This window comes from Agelaius phoeniceus, chromosome 3, assembly GCF_051311805.1.
Source record: "Agelaius phoeniceus isolate bAgePho1 chromosome 3, bAgePho1.hap1, whole genome shotgun sequence".
Classification (NCBI taxonomy): domain Eukaryota; kingdom Metazoa; phylum Chordata; class Aves; order Passeriformes; family Icteridae; genus Agelaius; species Agelaius phoeniceus.
Window position 1 is genome coordinate 61978645 of NC_135267.1, and position 19773 is coordinate 61998417.

Here is a 19773-nt window from a genome sequence, read left to right on the forward strand (position 1 = left end):
ATAAGCAGTTGATTGTTGTTATTATTGCTTCCCAAATATAATAATTGTTTATGGATCAATTTCTGAACAGCTTACCCAATATATAGGCATTAGACTCTGTCTAGTCCTTTTTTTGTCTACCTATTTTAATCATAAATGTGTTTTTAAAAGTCTAAAAAAGTCTTAACCTCAGCTATTTTGAGTATATGTTTATGACTTGTTGATTATTTGTCCTTGTGCTTTTCTAAAATCTGATGGGGGAAACCCTGACTTTAGTTATTTTACAACTTTGTTGACAGTTTGTGCTGCAACAGCTATGATATGATTGGGTTTGTGCCAAGTTGGGAAGTTCTGAGTGGAAACTTGTAGCCTTCTGTTTATAAAAGCCTGGGTTTCTGTCTAACACACATGCTCATCTATGGGAGGAAGGATTTTCTGTGATTCATAAAAAGTCATAAGCTTTATTTTGAAAGCTGATGTCAATGATGGATGAAATACTGGGAGTCAAACAAAAAAAAAGGTCAGGAATCCCAGGAGAAGACTGAGCCCCAGTATCAATGGGGAATTCCTCAGCCATGACTGTAGCTCAACACGTGGTAACATGTTTCTCTTCCCCTTATGTTCCCTCTCTTCAGTGCCCGATAAATCCATTCCTAGATGCTAGGAAGATAAATGACCTTTCAAAGCTGTGAGAATTGCCAATTCCATGCATTTCCTCCGTGACAGACAATTTACTCTAATACTTCTGTCCTTATTTCTTATTTATTTCTCTCAAAATCTGTTGTCGCTATTCTGTAATATGCTGTATGTTAACAAAATTTCCAAATGCAGAACTGAAGACAGTAGGGATTTTCTCTCTTCTGTTTTTCAGTGAAAATGATACTAAGCACTACTTTGGTTATGAAGCCAACCTCTTAGTGAAATATGCTATTATTTAATCATTATGTTTAGGATATAAATGGACTGTTTTTATTGGACAATACATGTGTATAAACAGATAAAATTATACACACAGTCCCATGCATATTTCATCTGGGAGATTCCCAAGCCTGCAGCTTACTGAGAGCAAACTGATCCTTTATTTCTCAAGAGCTGCTTTCCAAGTTTCTAGTGATTTGAGTATCTACATAGCTTTACAGAGAATGTAAGAAAGAGTTTGTAATCTCAGTCCCATTTGGAGTGCACAGGTGTCTGCATCATTAACAAACACAAATGTCTGTGTGTTTGCAAACCTCACCTACAACTCAGCAAATGGATTTGATTTTTCTACAGACAGAAAGGAAAGCTCTATGAAAACAGTGCATTTAAAAAGACAAAGGGTGTTGCGTCTGGGGTTTTTATTGTGCTCTTCAGTGTGTGGAAAGACATTTCATATATAGTCTTCAAATACCCAGGTAAAAGTAAATTCCATTCAACCTGCAGTATTTCTCATGAGAAAGCATGCTGTCTCTTCTCTCTCCTGCTCTGGACTCCCTGGAAATTTCAGTAGGAAGCAAGGTTAAAATCTTGCAAACATGGGAAAACGCATGCTTGGTACTTCGTAAGGAAGTAATGCCTCTTGATTTTTCAAAATATTAAAAACATGTTTTGCTTCCCAGCAAAATCCTGTAGTGTCTGTTTGGAAAAAGGAAAAATTGTGTTTCTACAATGACGTCTCCTAAACTGAATATCCCATTTATCCTTTTTCACCACTCTTGGTATAGCTGTGTGGTTTTTGTTGTTGTTGTTGTTTTGACAAGTGGTTTTTATTTGGTGTAATTTTTAAGAATTAGGAAGAACAGCATTGAACGCTGAATTGCAAGTTGAGATCTGGGGTTGCCAGGTTTATTGGGAATGCCTGTGTAGTGACAGCCCCAGTGTGCATGAGCGAGGTGTGTGTGTGTGTGTGTGCATGTGCGTTTTTAAATAAAAAGGAAAGCAGAGGTTTGCTCATTTGTTTGCCTATTGTGAAGCTGTCCTGCACCTTTCTACTCCTTTGTACTGGGGTGAAGGCTGCTGAATGGAGGCCTTGTGCCATTTGTTGATTTTAAACCTCACTGTTAATCCACAGGAACCTGCTGGTGTGCGCAGCAGGAGAGCTGTGTGACAAGTGGAAATCTGGGCGGGAGGGAGTGCGGGGGGTCACAGGGGATAATAATCATTCAGCCATCAGCCTTTGTCACCCTTAAGCCTAATTGTTACCCTCTGCTGGTAACCACATTGAAGTGCTGGCCTTTTAAGTGTTTCTTGATTTTACTTGGCACAGGCTTAGGGATAGGGTCATTTATTGCTGGGTTTATATCGTATCAGGTTTGCTGGGGTTTGTTTAATTAGCCCCATTGAATTTTCTGCATCCCTTAAAATAATCTGTGAGAGTCCAAATGGGTGGAAGGGGCTGAATGGAAATGGTACAGTTGTTAACAAATTTCTCTCTGTCAGAAGCTGGGCTAAAACCAGAGACAGAAAGCTTTCCTGCTCTGCCAGCCAGCTGCCTTCTGGAGTCTGTGCATGAGCCGCAGCTGTGGCTGTGGGCACTGGGCTGCCCGAGCAGCCCTGCACAGGCAGCAGCAAGGTGATGGTGGGGTGGGGCAGAGGGCAGCTTGCCCCATCCTTCTGTGCCTTGCAGCTCCTGCCTGCTTCAGGTATGCCACAAAATCTAAGGCCTTAGGGTGGCTGAAGCAAACTGAACTGGTAGTAAACTAGGGAAGGGGAGAGGAGAGTTAAATCATTTAAAAACAAAGAAAAAGGTGAGATATCTTTTCTAGCAGGAACTGGTTCTTCAACTTTCCCTGCCAGTTATACATGTTGAAGTCAGTATTGAGCTTTCTGTTGTTTTCCCTAAAGAAGCTGGTGCAGGGGCTGCTATAGAAGCTAAAATGAAGCCTGAATTTAAGGCTTTGCAATGGGCAAGTATCTCTGTGTGTGATATGAGCTTGTGCTGGGGGGTGGAAGATGGGGTGTAGGGCAGGAGGTTGTTTCATTGCTCATCCCACCCATGCATGGGTGGGGGCCATTAACTACTACTACTAATGGTGCTGGGCCATTAGCTACAACTGGTTGGGCCTGTGTGGGGAGGAAAATCCCCAGGTTACTGGTACAAGCTTTGGAGCTATGCTTGATCAAATACATGTGCTCTCTAACCTTCAAACAGAATGTGCCTCCAGCAGATGCAGTGACTGTGCTGTGTGCTGTGACCTGATGGCCAGGGTTTGAAATTTGCGCCAGTAGTACTGATGGTAAATCCAGGCTTGTTACAGGAGTCCGATTACACAGCGTGATTGCAATCCTGTTTTCAAGCCCGGTCTTCCACCTGGCTCAGTACTATCAAAACGCTTGAGAATACGTCTCAGAGTAGGATGAATGTTTATGCTTGCTACTAACTCATTTACAGTAAAATGGGGTTGTTTAAGTGGTTTGGTTTAGTGTGTTTTCCCCTGTTCCAGTGGTGTGATTCCCTGCTAGTTGTTGGCATGCATCTCAGCTCCCTGGTTTTCTTTACAAACAGCACATGTCATAGAGGTACCTGTGTGGACTTGATACTTGTATCAGAAAGGTTTAAGTAGTAAAAACTTCAGATCAAAAAAAAACATCAGCATTCAGCTCTTTTATTTTCACCCTTCCATGATGTAGATTTAATTATAATTACTGAGACAGGTTAATAATTCTTTCACAACTGTTGTTGCAGGACATGTCTCAGGAAGGCTATGGAACCAGATCTCAACCCCCTATGGCCCCAGGAAAGCCTAACCATGAAGACTTGAATCTAATCCAGCAAGAAAGACCATCGAGCTTACCAGTAAGAAAATAATGTTTGTTTCAGTATTTTAAAATTGAAAGCACTTTACATACCAGTTTATTGCATCTGGGATGAGCAGATGAGAAGTAGTGAAAGAAGAAAGACTAAATAAGGTTGATGAAAAATTGTTTTTAAAAAGATGGGAACAGATAGCTTGCATGTGAGTGGACTCGGCTTAGGCTTCTTCTGGTTCAGAACAGCACTATTTATGCACATTCATGTTCTGTGCTTCTGCACATGTGTATTTGCATAGAGGAAATTGATTGATTTTTTAACTTTAGGAATTCCATTCTTGCACAAACCAATCTGGTGAGGAGGAGGCTTTTTTCTGTGTCCTTTTTCAAATGTTTTCAGTAGATTCTGGTTTAGAATACTGTTACTAAGAGCTGTCTGTTCCCAAACCCTGATAATCAGTAATGAGTTTGACATGTTAATTCTGGTAATATCTATTACTACACAAGTGTAGAAGCAAGAATGGCAGCAATACTTAGGCTAGGTTGATTTTTGATTAGGAGATTATTTTGGACCAATATTTATCAGCTTTTCTGAGCTCTACACATTCCGCTGTGGGGTTAACAGCACAAATGAATATATGTTGTGAAGACATTGCAGCTGCTTGCATTTTTGGAGGTCTTGTAATGGACAAAGTACTTAGCCTTGTCTCTGTGTGCTCCTTGTGGTTTGGGGATTTTCTTGTTTGTTGGTATAAACCAGCATGATTTTAAACCAACTTGAATATGTTCAGCTTAAATGATGAAAACTTTATATAAACTATGTGACCTCTGGCTTGGAATAATGTATCAGAAACATGTAAGATATTTCCCACGGTTCACTGGGTATTTATTCATTTGCAGTTGGCAGAGAGATCTCTCTGAAAAGTTTACTGTATCAAGATATCACATTTATTTGTGAAATCTGGTAGTATGATGTATATATTACCTCTGGCACATGGCACAATTGTAAATTCCTAAAAATAGGGCAATAAACATCTTCAAAGCATTTTAAAGTTACATCTTTGGCGCCTAGGAGAGTATATGTGCTACAAATTCTTTACATGACATTTGAAACATGCAAGTCTCAGGAAAAGCAATGGAAACTGGTATGAGAACAGATATCCATTTGCTTTGAACCTAGTATTAATTTGACAGTTTTCAGGAGACCTTTTTAAAACCGACTGGTTTGTCTGAACAGTTCTCAAAAATGGATGCTGGCAGTTAGCTTAAAAAATAGTAGCTCCTGTGGACATTGAACTGTTTTGGCAATAACCACCTAGTTTAAAAAGCAGGGATACTAAAAAGGACTTTTTATCTCCCAGTTTTTCATGGACAGTGTTTATTAGGGTAGAGAGAAGTAAAGTTATTTATCAGCTAATGTTCTGCTAATTTGCCTGTGTTTTTTCTTAAAAAATTGTCCTACTTTTAATCCATGCTCTGTCCTATCTCCAGCATCATGATATTTAAGCAGAGTATTGGGTATTATCTGTGTCCCAGAGTGTTTGGTATATTTAGTAGCTCATAATTATTCTAGGTATGAGTAAGCTGGTTGTATTAACAGTGAATGTTAACCATTTTGGCCACAGAGCTGAAACTCTAAGTTGGTCCCAAATGCTGTTACTGAGACTCCTAATTACTGACAAGCTTTGATGTATAACCTGAGAACACTTCATACACTCAAAAAAATGTGCTGTTTTCATGTGAAAGGGAATGGAGGATACTGTACTTCTATATTTTGGTGTTGGTGTGGGGTTTTTGTTTGTTTTGTTTTTTCAAATTTAAAAACAACTTCAACTCTTTGTATGCAGCACCAAAGGGTTTTTTTGATGATCCATACATTAAAAGCTTTAATATAACTCTATTTGGGGTAATGGTTTGAACATGGTGGTTTTTCCCTGAAGCAGGAGAGTTCTTTATTCTGTTTTAGACTGCTTATGAAAACCCTTGATCACTGTTCCTTGTTCAGTATTCCTATTTTGGCATACTCAATATGGCTTCTTAAGCTTGTTTTTGGGTAATGTGGTTCTTCAGGGTAGTAGTCAGTAAGTTATCTGTACAGTGAAGCTTGAAATTATAGCAGTGGTGTTAGGCTTTTAATAAAATTTAGTTATGTCTTGTTTCATGGTATTCTGGTATTTATACAATTTGCCCGTTATCTTTTTATTTCTTAAGGGCATTGTGTAAAATCACAGCAGCTATATAGCAAGCTTATACAAGTGTCAAAAAACTACAAAAGAGATGTAATACTAAATGGTGAATGGTTTTCTCTGATGTGGCTTTAAAAAAAGAATTTCCCTTTGATGGATTCGAAGAGGAGCTGGCCACTTTCTGCAGCACTGAATGCTGGCTTGTGTCACCCTTTGGGGGAGTTTTTTCAGCAGGTTTGTGTCACAGTAAGCACAGCTAAACAGCTCAATAGTTGTTCCGTTTCCTTCACACATTGTATATAAAAGTCCTGGCATGAATGTTCCCATAAAGTTCAAAGCAGACAAATTTGTAATGTGGGTTGGTAACAAATGGCTACAAACAAAATATGGCTTTATTAGCTACTTCTAATGGCCTGTCAGATTCTATACAATGCTTGCTTTCCTTCTCCTAACTGCTCTGATATCTGGAGGGTTTGACCTGTGGGTCTCTGACCATGTGGAGTCACTGAGAGCCCAAATGAAAAGTTGCACAGAATAGTGCTCCAAGCACTTTTGTTGGGGTCACAATTAGAAGGAAATCTCAAGCCTTTGAGAAAACATGGGAGTTAGGTACTCTGTGAAGGAAAGGAAGTCATAAACAGAAACTGTTCCCTATTAGAGTGGAAGAATAAAGGGGGAGAGACCTGAATGAAATTGTCTGGAGAACAACTACTACAGAACATATTTATCAAGACTTAAGGGATAATAGCAAAATACACATTTTTTCTATTGTGAGAAAGCTGGAGCAGACTTGCAGGAAAAAGCTTCCAAAGGATGCATCTGCAGATTTGTTGTTGCAGTAAAGGAGCTTGTGTCAGCAGTAGGCTGTGTGTGTATGAAGACTAATCCTTTATTTTGTCTTTAATAAGTGCATTTATAAATGTTCACATTGGAGTGTGTTGCTAGAATAAGGAGCAGAAAACATTAATTAATATAATTTTTTTTAATTGGCATGAGTATTAAAATAATTTCAGGTAGCTGCTACTGTTTTTACTGTTACTTTGTTTTAATAAGACCCTTTTTTGCCCAGTGTCAGGTGTGCTTTTTTGAGCGATGAGGTTGAATGGCCCAAGGTTGCCAAGCTTTTAAAAGACAGGTTTCTGCTAAGGCTTTTTTTTTTTTTTTTTGCAACATACAGGTAAAAGCTCTGTGGCATCTTGAGCTGTTGTAAGCCAGGGCAGCTGCAGTCCTGCTGAGTAACCCGCCACGTGTTGTCTGTGCCATCCCGTCTCCTCCACTGTTGCTCCTGGGACTGGCCAGTGGATTTGACTTGGGGAACTGAACCAGATGAAAAATAATCTCCCTCTATTTCCTGGCTAGTGTTTGACTGAATCACTGAGTAACTGCATGGGCATCAGTGGCACCTTGGACAAGGAGATGAAAATCAGTATCTGTGATGGGAAAGCAGACAGACAGGGCGGCCACAGCAGCTTTGATTTTAGCCATATCCTAAATGACTGTATGATCTTGCTGGAAGGGTTTAAGATGCTGTCATCCTGTCAACTGAGACATGGTGGCACAGCAGATTCTAGTGTTCACAGTCAGGCCCTGTAGCTGTCACAGAGCCACAGACAGACAGACGACAGTTCAGTTCTTTTTGTAAGGCAAGTTTTCTGCCCATTCCCATCCCTAAAGTGCTTAATGCAAGCCCATGAGCATGCATGGATGGAGGCTGTGGACAAGGTGAGGTTGTGGTGGTCCTCACCTGCATCTGTGTGAACTGTGTAGGGAAATTGTAGCTTCAGTGTTATAACTTAGGTTTATGTTGCGCTTTCTGGAGTTCATGCAGTGTTGGAAGGGGAATATTGTATCTGGAATTGAGGGAATCACTACTCTGCTAGATTGTTCAGAATTCAGAGTTTATGGATTGATTCTGTGACATCAGTTATTCACTGGGTGTTTCCATTGAGGCAAAGCAATTCCTATGCAAAACAAAATAGTAGCCAGCAGTGGAGGTAGAATGCCACTTGAATCTCATGCAGTGCTGTGACCTGACAAAGTTGGTTGTGATTCTGCACATCTATAGTTGTATGAGCTTTAGAGCTCAAAATAATACATACTGTTTCTTGGACAGATAAACTTTTTTAAGATGTCAGTTGTCTTGTTTCATTATGCTTGGTACTGTGCAAAACAGCACATCAGCAATCCCTTCCTGATTTTATTAACTGCTTCACAGTTCTGTTCTGCCTCATTTTAACGAGCCTCTGAAAGATGTTTAGAGTGCTGGACAGTTTTTCTTCTGGTTGACACACCTTTTTTGTTGTAGAAGGTGGGTACTAAATCAGATTTCAGAGGACCTCTGTCGGGAATTAGAAGGGAACTAAATCCAAAACTAGATACACTTGGCTCATGGAACAGCATCGTTTCAAATGGATCTCAGTAGGTGTAGGCTGTGAGGGAAACAAATGGGAGGGTTTGGGAATCCAGATTCTCTGTTCTACTTCTAGAGTATGAAGTAGCTTGGAAAGTCATCTCCAGCAACAGCACACCCTGAACAAATGCCTTTAATGGGTGAAGTCTTAATAGACCAGGAAAACACTTCCCAGCATTACTTGAGCAACTGTGATTGGGAGCAGGAAGTAACTCTTCTTTTCTCAGAGATTAAACTACTAGGACGAGGGACTCTGGTGACATTTATATACAGCTTAGTCCAGTAAGCCCTAATCATGATCAGGGTTGTGGGTACTACCATCATGTAAATATTAATTACCACTGTAGCCTTTCTTGTAAGGACAAACCAATATTAAAGGAGAAGATAGTGCAGTGACCCTCTTTTTTGTAATCTTTGTTAAATTCTTTGCTGGTAAGCAAATACAAAGTTTGATCTAAATTTAAGTACTATTTTAAAAATACAGAGTATTGGTTGTGATTTGAGAAAGAAGAGAAAAAAAAATCCTATAAATTGATTTTTTTTAATTCTTGAGAGGCAAATGCTATTTCCAGCTGATAGATGTGTGTAGTACATGATAGCAAATCTGTCCTGAAGTTGTTCATGTCTCTTCCTGAAAATATCTGTTTGGGAGTACGGTAAACCGTGAAAAAGAAAGAAATGTGAGTATGTAATACTTGTGAATTAAATTCTCCACTGTTTTTACATCAAGAAGGATAAAACTGGTGTGCCTCTTTCCCACTTTTCCTTTCTCTTTTCTGCAACATTGTAAAATAACTGAATGATCTTGTTTTCCTTTGTTTGGGTCAAGAAATTTTAGCTGAAAATTGTTACTCTGTGAAAGAAGATTATTGACTCAACAAGCCTTCAATTTTCAGTGAATAACACTCCCACCCTCTAGCTTCAGGAACATGTGGTGCATGCATTCTATTTTAAAGTACAGACTGTAATTTAAAACTGAGGCAGTTTGATGCCCCACTGAACTTTGTTTAAGCCTGGAATAAAAGGAAAAAAGCTTCAAGTTGCAAAGAAGTGACTAAGCTATCTCAAAGGTTTTTCTTAGCCATTACATGCAGAGTTGGAAGAAGTTGCTATTTTTTCCAAGTTATTTTAATTTTGGATTAAGTGCAGTTGCTAGGTTTTTTTTTCTTTTTTTTTTTGTTTCCCTTAACATTCTTTGTAACCCTGTAGCTAAAACCAGTTTCACTCAGCACATCTGTATAGAGAGATCAAGTATATGTATTTCTGTGTGTTTCTGAGGTGCAAAACAGGCTCTGTAGCTGCTATATCCAGATTTTGATTGTGGCGTCCCATTTGTGTCAGTCACAGCAATGGGTCCAAACCAGTGTGAGCCACTGCAGCACCACTGACATCGGTGATGTTAGCAGGGGAGGGAACTTTGTGTGCCCATGTCCTAGCCCACATTTTACATCTGACTTCAGTTAAACCAGGACTTCATGTAGGGTGGTCAAAGTGATTCTTTGTCCTAGAGTCAGTTTGTACATTAACTATCAGTCCCATTTTGGGGAAAAAGTGCAATTAAAGTAGTGCAGAGCAGCCCTGGACATGTGTTGTCCGTGTAGGGTTAAACTGAAACACTGAAACCAAAATTACAGATGCTGGAATTAGGTATTCTTAATATTTAGTGTGAAGAGAAGGACCTGTTGTTATTAATTTGTGTTTTGTGCTTTACAGAATTACTTGATTTTGCCTAACAGATTGATCATATTTATTTAAAAGAATGGTTTCAGGTTGTTATTGAAGTATAAAAGGTAATTTCACTAAGTATTGTAAAAAAGATACTTGAGTATTCATTGCCTTTTCCAGATTCAAAATACTTTGCATTTACAATGTTTACAACATCCTTGTAATAACAAAATGGCTAATTTATGATCCAAGAAAATTTACAAATGCAAAAAGAAATACTTAGTCTGACCTCTACATGAAATTTATGTGGGAAACCTGCTAAGGGATTATAGATCCCAGTAGTGGTTAAGGTTGCAAAAACTTGTAGTTAAATAGGCCAATGTGTGTTCTAAGTGGAATAGTAAAGTATTAGTAGCTTTTTTCCTGCAATGTTTTTTGAAGCCATGAGAAGTTGCATCATATACCTCCAAATACTAGAGTAGTATTGGTGTTGATTCAGAAATTAAGAAACTAGATTTAATTGGGGGGGTTGAAGCATTTTAATTTTTATTTCCTTACCACCCCCTGACTTATGTTGATTCCTTCCACAGAGGCTGCTGCCCTTCTAGCTAGGGTGACTAAACTGCACGTGTGGTAGCCCCTGAACCACCAAATCTTGCAGCTAGAAATGAGAGCTGAAAGCTCCCAAGGTTACTTTAATATGCAAGGCTGTAAACTGTAGTAGCATGGGTGCCTCTGTATGCATGGCCCAGGAGTACCTGCTGCAGGGGCAGTAACTGCACTGGCTTTTTCGTCTGCCTATATTTCCAAGTCAGTGTTTTTAGGTTCTGCATTTGAGAATCTATCTCTAAAGTGGTAGGGATTTTTTTTATTTGGGGATCGATTTTTACTGTTTGAACATTTCACATAATATGTGTACATACATGTATAGTATAAAAGGACAGATATCTTATCTGCTTGGTTGTTTGTAAATTTTGAGTTGATAGCATACTATAAATTCCAAAGCTTAATGTATTCACTGGTGCATGTCTTTGTTCATGCCTGTGTGAACATGGGGATTACAACGCAGAAAGTAAGACAAAGGAGTATTACTCACTTGAATACCATTTGAGGAAGTACCTGAGACACTGTAAATGTTTTTTCTTTATTTTTACCACAAGTCTTCCTGTAAGATGGGATTTTTTTTTCAAGTAACTCCTTTGCTTGTCCAACCGTTGTGAAGTATGACCTCAGCTTCATAACCTTGGTTAAACACAGTAACTCACTCTGACCAACAACATCTGAAGCCTAGCAGTAGATTCTTTTTCTTTTTCTTCCTCCTTCCATTCCTGTTTGCTGGGAACACGTTGGTTTCTGGTGCTATTGTTGCATCTTTCATGTTTAGAAAAAACAAAGTTAGCAGTCTTTGATGTGACGCTGCCTCCTGAGTGGTCCTGGTCAGCTGCTGTTTCTGTGTGAGCAGATGTTTGTGCAGTCACGGTCAATAGTGTTAAGATTAGGCCAGGGTTCACAGTGCTTTGTCTGGTTGTTTATGGTGTGTCCATAATTGCTGGGGATTCTAGGTGCCATCACAGTGCAAATGGGAAGTGTTTGTAACATACTGTTTGTTTCATAATACTGTGTTCAAATAATGTTAAATTCAGTCCTGTACTGTGAGGCCATTCACACGTTTTAGTAGTGTTCTTTTGTTGTTGGTTGCTTGTTGGGGTTTTTTGAGGTTTGAAACAGGTTTTTAAACGTTTGTTAAATATGTTTTCTTTAAACCTAATGTCTTGTACTACTTAAATCTCCCCAACCTTCCTTTCTTTGCTGAGCCATACATCTCAGATTCACAATGAATCTTCTCTTGAAGACAGTGATGTGCAGTGACTTTTTAGAGAATCTGTGCTATATTGTGCTGTATGTGAGAAGTGCTTTTGAAGTGTGTCTCATGTAGATAAGTTTCCATTATCAATTTACCTTTAAAAATACATATACACACACACAAAAGCAGAGGGGGCGTCTGCATTTACATTTTAACCTGCTGCTAAGGCCATGCGGATTATTCTGGGCCATTTCCTACTCAATTCCAAACCCAAGACTTTGTAAAGATGGTCCTGTTTGAATTGGCAGTGTAATTTTGGAGATGAAACATCGTAGAGTGTTGAAATTAAGATAAAAAAGCTGATAATGCCAGGAAAGGGCTACTTTCAGTTCCCAGTCTTTAGGCTTTTGATCTCTACTTCCATGCATACAATTGCAGATGACCCTTTTAATCATCTTAACCTTATTGTGAGATTTACTGTGTTAAATATGACTTAGGACCTGAATTTTGAGGCACATTTGAATAATTGCATTAGGATAGGAAAATATGCCATCCTGGATCATTTGTTTTATATTATAGTTAAATTGCATGAATTCGTATCAGTGTGTGGTGTTGGGTTTGGTGGTTTTGTTCTGGTTTTTTCCCTTAAGGTGGAGATTCACTTAATGGTTTATCTTCCACCTTCCAATTGAAGTTATCATTTTGGGAAGTAATACAAAGATAAGCGTACTTGAGCATTTGTATTTGTGTTTGCATGTAGTAATACATTGTGCATCAGTAAGCTTTAGTAAGGTTTGCTGAATATACACTAGTGGACTTAGGGTAGAGGACAAAGCTTGTTTCATGCCATAGAATAAGGTGTAGATTCACATGTATATTTACAGTACCATAGCTGATGAATTTCCCAATGCATTTTGCATAAAAGGTAATGAAAGAGATCTAAACTGTTGCTATTTTTGTTTCTTAAACTGCAAGTTATTCAGTAGCCAGTTGTTGCTTTTGAAGAGTATGGAATTAAAGGAAGTGGAAGTGAACTGAGATTTTTAAACTCAGTTGTTACAATCAAAATAAGATTAAATAGGTAGATAAAGTGATGCATGGATTAAGTACAGACATTGACCCTAGTGAACAAATTCATTATAGCGTGGGATAAAACTTAATGCAAACTGTTATCTTTCAGGTTTAGACTTGAAACTGAAAGCCTTAGCAGTTTTTCATATGATACTCCATGTGAGAGTGGAGATGGAAGAAAAACTCCAGATTATTTCTTTCCTTTATTTTAACTTACAAGTCATGTCAAGATCTTAATAGTATGGCTTAATGAAAGCTTCAAAAAAACCTATTTTTTTTCCATCTTGTTTGTTGTATCATAATTATCATGCCTACATGAAAGTGGGAAAAAAACTAAAAATTCAGTGCAATTTTCAGCACAGCTCTTCAGAATTTATTGAAACAAGGCTGTAAAATCTTAATATCTATGGGCTTTATTGCTGTTGTTTGAGGGGCCTGGCCAAATTAATTTTCTTTTAGTAACATCTCACAGCTTCATTTGGATTCTCTCATAATATATTTTCTGTCAGCCTTCTTTATGTTCCTTTTTTTTGCTTGTACCTTTAAAGAAGATTTACAAAGATTGTGTATACCCATCAATGTTTTTAAATGACTGCTGATTCTTCTTGCGGGGCTTTTTAGACATTTTGCCCCACTGGAAATCACAGTTAACAGCATTTTTGTTCCTTTTCTGAGGTATGATGAAATACAGGGATTTTTTTGGCTCTGTAAGCTTTGGGCCGCTTCTGGCCAGAGGGTCATTCCAGCGCTGAGACTGCAGCTCGGTGTGAGAGGGGCCATTTGGTCTATCTACAGAGTTGTCTTTCTCCTCTGCAAAGAACCAGAGGTTACATATCAAATCCTATGAAATGATGAGAAATGCACCCATGCATGTACTTGCATATATTTACACTTCAGCTCTTTAATTTTTGCTGGTTAGAACCAGTGATTTCTAGTGCTTGCTTTTTAATGCTATATTCACAGTAATATAGGTCAGACTGAAGTGTATCCTGTAACTTCTTTACCTTATTTTTGCTAGAAAAACAAACTTTCCCTCCTGTGTGAATTTTGATCACTTGACCTCCATTTCCATGGAGATGTGGTCAGAGGGCAGTAGTCAGCTAGCCATGCCAACTAAAGACTATCTTCACTTACAGCACGCAGTGAAACTCCAGAGTTTAGAAGTAATTAAAGGACTTAGTCTGACACATTTTTTCTCCACCACCCACATCCATTAAAGATGAAGCTTGGAAACAAAATATGTGATCAACAATGGTGCAAAGGGTTTTTTAAAAAAATGTTTCTTTAAAAGAAGGTAGAAACAAAAAAATCTTCAACCTCCTCCTTTATTATTTCTTTTAAAATTATTACTTTTCCCTGCAATCTTAAACATTCTGTACACCCATCTATATATATTTGAATTTTTTGCATACTCTCAATTTCCATGTGCTTATTTTGAATAACATGGGCTCAGGTTTGTCAAAAGCTGAATTTTGTATTCCGCAGAACTCAGAGGTTCATGATTAAACAAGTGCGGATCAGGCAGCTTATGCTTCTCCAAGTTCAGTCGGGGGTTATTGGTCCGGGGTCACGTGCAGGATCCAGCTCAAGCTTGTGAGCAGTACCGATCTCCAAGCCTTACAGAGTGACAAAAGCCGATAGCAAGTGCTGGCCCCTGCTGTGCCTGGGACTGGGAGAATGTGGATCAGGGACAGGGTGTGGTGGCTTGTGCTGCTGCTCACCCAGTCAGCTCAGAGGCTGACATGTCATCCTAGGCTGAGCTGCGTGCATGGGTTGTGTGCTCTGTTTGCTGGCTAACCAGGGCGCTCTCTTTGGGGTTTAGTGTTAGAGGTGTTTCTGGACGCTCTTGGCTCTCTCTCTGGTGAGATGATGCCTTTCTGATAAGGGTACAAACCTCTCACTACTTTTGTACTGAGAGGGAAGCAAAGTGTCCCTATTTCTGCAGAACAGGGTTAGATTTCCTTCAGACTAGGCAATAACCAAGTTATGCTTATAATACCATTTTGATTATACACACCTCTCTGTATGTGTTAACATAAAAAATACACTTCCAAATTTTGGGTTGTTTAAAGATCTGGCTTTTCTCCATCTCTTCTGTCTCCTCTGCAAGGGGTTTGCAAGGTAACCCAACTTTAGTAAACCGAAAGGGAGTACATTACTTTTATCTTGGTTTCGGGGAATGGCTGTGATGCAGTGGGGAACATGGCACCTCGGAGAAGAGCTGCATTCCCTCCTGGAGACTCGCTCGGTACAGCAGCTTTTAGAAAGTGCATCCCATGGATCCGAGGCTTCCCCAGCAGCACGCTGAACTATTGCTAGGCTACAAGGCCAGCTTTACAGATTGATTTCCAAGTGGACATTTTTGTCACGTTTAATAAGAGCACATTGATGAGACAGCAGTGTGTAAGCTGAGTTAATGTCTGTTATTTCTGCGCTACCATTACTTTTTATTGCCATTATCCACATAGTGGTGAAACTTAAGTGAGCTTTTTCCTTCCCGCTGAGGGTTTTCTCCCCAGAACTGATGATCTCACAAGTACCCCCACTCTTTTCACGCAGGATGAAAGAGTGAAAACGACTTTGGTTGTTGCGGTGCTTGGAATGACGCCGTAAACCCGAAAGCGTGTCGGTGTAGCAAGCTCGGGTCGTGTGTCCTTGGGCCGGGCCGGGCCGGGCGGGCGGCGTGCAGGGCATTTGTGTAATGGCTGGTGAGGTGGCAGGGAGCTCTCCCCGCTCCCCCTGGCTGCTGCGCGTCTGAAATTACAGCTTTGTCTTTGAAGCCGGGCGCTCTGTTAGCGTCGCCATGGCGACGGGCGGGTAATGGCCTCCGCCGAGCCCAGCCTGGTGTTCAGCGCCGAGCGCGGCCCTGCCAAGGCCCCGCTCGCCGGAGCGTTCACTGAGCTGTCCCCTCTTCGAAAATGTTTAAAAACTGCGCTTTTACATGGCCGGATCAGATTAATAGTCATGGTTTATTTCGTTTTAACTGCGGGGATAAAAGCATTATTCCATTAAATGGGTAGCTTTTTTCCCCCCTCCTTTGGTTTATGCATTATTAACACAAGCTTTCCTGTTTTGCTTGTAACATTTTATAGGCCCTTTCAAACATGTAGACAGATTTGCTCTGCTGCTCTTTTATTTTTCGGGACTTAACCCTTTCTCTCCTTGATCTTGTCTTCAAAAACTTGGAGCCAAGCCTACAGCAGACTTGGTTGCTCCCATTTAATGTGTTTAAAACCAGAAAAAAAGCTTTCTTTTTATTATTATTTTAAATTTTTTTCCCAACAATTCTTCTTTTTTGAAAGACTCTAAAAAGCAATGCAGATTGGTCTGTTCTTGTAATTTAATTGAAGTAGATGCTGAAGTCAGCACACACGAGCCTTGATACGACTGTGGAGCGTTTGGGTTGAGGAGATATTCCGGAGTTGCCTTTTAATTTGTGTGCCCATCTTCTCTTCTGCCCATAGTGTTTTCACCCCATACTCTTTACATGTAGCATTTTGTTGGCTGCCCTCAAAAGAGATGCACCTCATGGTGGAAGGACTAGGGAACAAAAAATCCAGAACAGTCCTGGGGACACAGTATTTACGTCTACCACCTTTCTTGTTAATATGGAGCTGCTGAAATACATCTAGACATGTAGAAGTATTGCTATAAACACAAGCTGCAGGCTTTGTTTCACTTTTTCAGTGCTCTAAAATATAGCTTTCATTTTAGTCTCTAGTAGGAGGCATATATCCAAGTGCAGTCAAATGCTGTGGATACAGGGATTCAGTCATCCCTGCTGACACAAATGGTCTCTCTGTTACAAACTTGGAGGGTAACAAGCAAACCTGGAATTCATATTTTCTCCCAACCCCCTCCCTCCCCATTTTTTTTTAAACTGTGAATTTGTTGTTATGGGGTGCTTACTGGCACCTTGCTTTATCCATCTGTATCTATCACAGATCCTTCTGTCCTAAAAAATTTCAAGGACATCTCAGGAGAAGGCAAATATTCCTAATTTTTTGTCCTTTTTTACTGATGCCATGTGGCAGTGGTGATGTGAATGGTACCTCCTGTGGGGTGGACTTGCAGCTTGTGGACAGTGGATTTTGAAACTCTGAGATTTATTTCACCTACAGAGCTGACTGCAGACTGTGCTCAGGTATGCGAGCGGGGAGGTTGTGTGTGCATGGCTCCTGCTCTCCCACCACGTCCATCTTCAGCATCCATGTGACTCCTGTAGACACCTTTGGTGCATCTAAAGCTCAAGGGACATCTATTTGTTGCCTCAGGGAGTTCCAGGGTGGATGACAGATGGACAGGCATCCCAGCTCCCTGACCACCTGAGATCTGCATGAGGCCCATATCTACTCCTGGCCCAGCAGCAGCTGTGGGCTGTGTTGCAGGCTAGCCTGGAGTTGGTGTGTTGCAGTGTTGATGAACGTGGCAATAACATACATTTCAAAAAGTTTTTTCTTTTACGTGTTTTTTAAAATTCTGTTTAAATATTAAAAAAAAAAAAAAGAAAAGGAAAAGGCAATGATGGGTAAATTGGCTCCAAGTGTGGATATAGCATTGTACAACTGCATATGTTAATAGGCTGGACTAGAGGCTTACTCTCATCTCCAGGCTTTATGGGTATGATTTTCATCCTTTGAGTTGCATTCCCCTTAAATCTGCAAATTCTGGGAAAATTAGACAAAACAGTTTACATTCCATGAATAAGAAATTACTAATTGCTTCTAAAACAGGCGTATCTTTATCTACACAGGGCTTTTCAAAGTTGCTGCTTAATCTTTTTTCTTTTTTAATCACTAAATAAACATGTCTCAGCAGTCACTGGATGTGAAACCAAAACCTGGATGTGGACAAAAAGTAAACACACTACACTAATTTTCATTAGCATATCCTATCTCGTAGAACATTTATTTTATCATCTCCTTGTAAATTGATTTTTCACGTGCTTGTGACTGATATTTGAACTGTGTGTTTGTAGTAACTGACTTATGTAAAAGCCAGGTCCTGGATCTCCCAACATGAATATATTATGGAGGTGACCTCGTGGGTTCATAGTTAAGGTTGCACTGAGTTTTCACTTAAAACGAGGTTTAAATCCCTTAATTAAACATTAAAACTCGCATGAATTCTCAAACATGGACTGTTTCAATAGAGAGGATAAACTTTAATTATTTAGGTACTCAATGTTCTTGTTAGTGCTGTATTTGCAGAATTCAGAACATCTTAAAATTATTCCTTCTGCAGGTTTTTCCAGAGTTCCTGGTATTTTGAGTTTCTCAATTCTTTAAAAAATCTTTTGTGTAGGCCTTTTGTTGCTATAATTGTCATAGCTCTGTTGCCCTCATCAAACTATGACAATTTTCGTAAAATAATTTAACTAAAACTAGTTTAGCTTTAACTGTAATAATGCATGATACAAAAGAACATATAGAAGATTAGACAGCTCTGTATGTTTTATTACTTTTTTGCCATGGGAATCAAAGACTGTATTGGCTTCTTGTAGGTGATACCAGTCTTTGATTTGGAATGAGAAGAAAAGACTGTTTAAAAAAGAGAGCCTGTTTAAAAAAAAACAACCAACCACATGGAAGAAAAAATCCAAACTCGAACACCAGTAGCATCTCTTCCATATGGGTGACTTTTTCCAAGTCAGTCAATGAAAAACAGCCACAGTAGTCCCAAATGAATTTAAATTTCACTCTAGTTTTCCACTTCTCCATATTCTTAGAGGACTCAGTTCAGAATTTCCTGAAGTGGGTTTCTTCACTGATTTCAGTGAGCTTAGATTAGGCTGAGTAATTCTTGACGTCTGTCCTACCCAGTTACCACCCTGTTGCTCTCTTTCAGTGTCCATTTTGAGCCCCATGGACAGTCTGCAACCCTGTTGTATACAGCAGCCCATGCTCTACCTGTAGTGACCAGAAAATATGGCTCTCCTTGATAACATTTGTAGCCTTCTGCTGAGCTATAACATCCTTCAGCACAGGTAGAAGCCTTGCTGAAAACAATATATTTTCAAACCATACATAAGCGAACAAAGATTCATTTAGAAACCAGTGGTTCACAGGTCAGTAGTATCTTTATTCAGAATTCTAAGCCTTCAGCTATTCCTCTGACTAGCTGGAAATAGAGACAAACTAGAGGAAAAAAAGCCCAACAAATTCTCATTAGCTGATGGCCCACAGAATGTTTTTTGTTTAAGTCTTTTTTAGGTCAGGATTTCTGTTTTTCCATCGTTTTCATCTGACTGCTGCTATGGTCTCATATGCCTATTAGTTAAGGTCTCCTGTCCATTAAAAGACAACAGCTGGTACTTCTGAAATTATTTTTGAAAAAAATTCTTGTCCTTGTTAACAGCAGCAGCTAGGGCCTACAAACTTATTTACTGCTTATATGATAAAGCATTGTTTCAGAGTATGCTAGTTCTTGAATTTTGCAAAGCACAAGCACTGTAGCCTGAGATTGCAAAGCAGTTCCATAAAAATTCAAAAGTAGTTGTTAATTTGAAGAGTTGCTTCTGTCTTTAGACATTGGATGAAGAACAAAATTCACAGGAAGTTATTACTGTCGCTGACATAAGAGTAGGTTCTCAGGCTCTTTCAGAGTAGGGATTGATATGATGGAAGTGAAAGAGTTTGTTGCACTTACACACTGCTAGATTCATATAGAAAAGCACGTGAAAAGAAGCTACTGGGCCTGAAATGTTCTTTTGTTGGTGATGTTCTTGCATTTCACTGACTCTACTGTGTGTATACTTGATCAGTCTGAAATAAAAATGTAGCGGAGAGGAATACATGAGAGCAGTTAGCGGGGAAGTAACATGGGAGTCTAATTTGTATGGGTTGGAATCTTTGGCAATAGGACCGTATCAGTGGTATTCCTATATTTTTGGGGGATTACTAGCCTGTGCAAATTCTTTTCATTCTTTT

The 19773-nt window shown here is 39.4% G+C and overlaps 1 protein-coding gene across 5 annotated transcripts in view; it reads left to right on the forward strand.

The window, feature by feature from the left end:
- Window positions 1-19773, forward strand: part of ARID1B (AT-rich interaction domain 1B) — a 325125-nt gene that overhangs the window by 96368 nt on the left and 208984 nt on the right. For all 5 annotated transcript variants that reach the window (XM_077175420.1, XM_077175417.1, XM_077175418.1 and 2 more), the window contains exon 4: window positions 3644-3754. In XM_077175420.1, the coding sequence (XP_077031535.1) occupies window positions 3644-3754 (111 nt within the window). The remainder of the gene's footprint in view (window positions 1-3643; window positions 3755-19773) is intronic.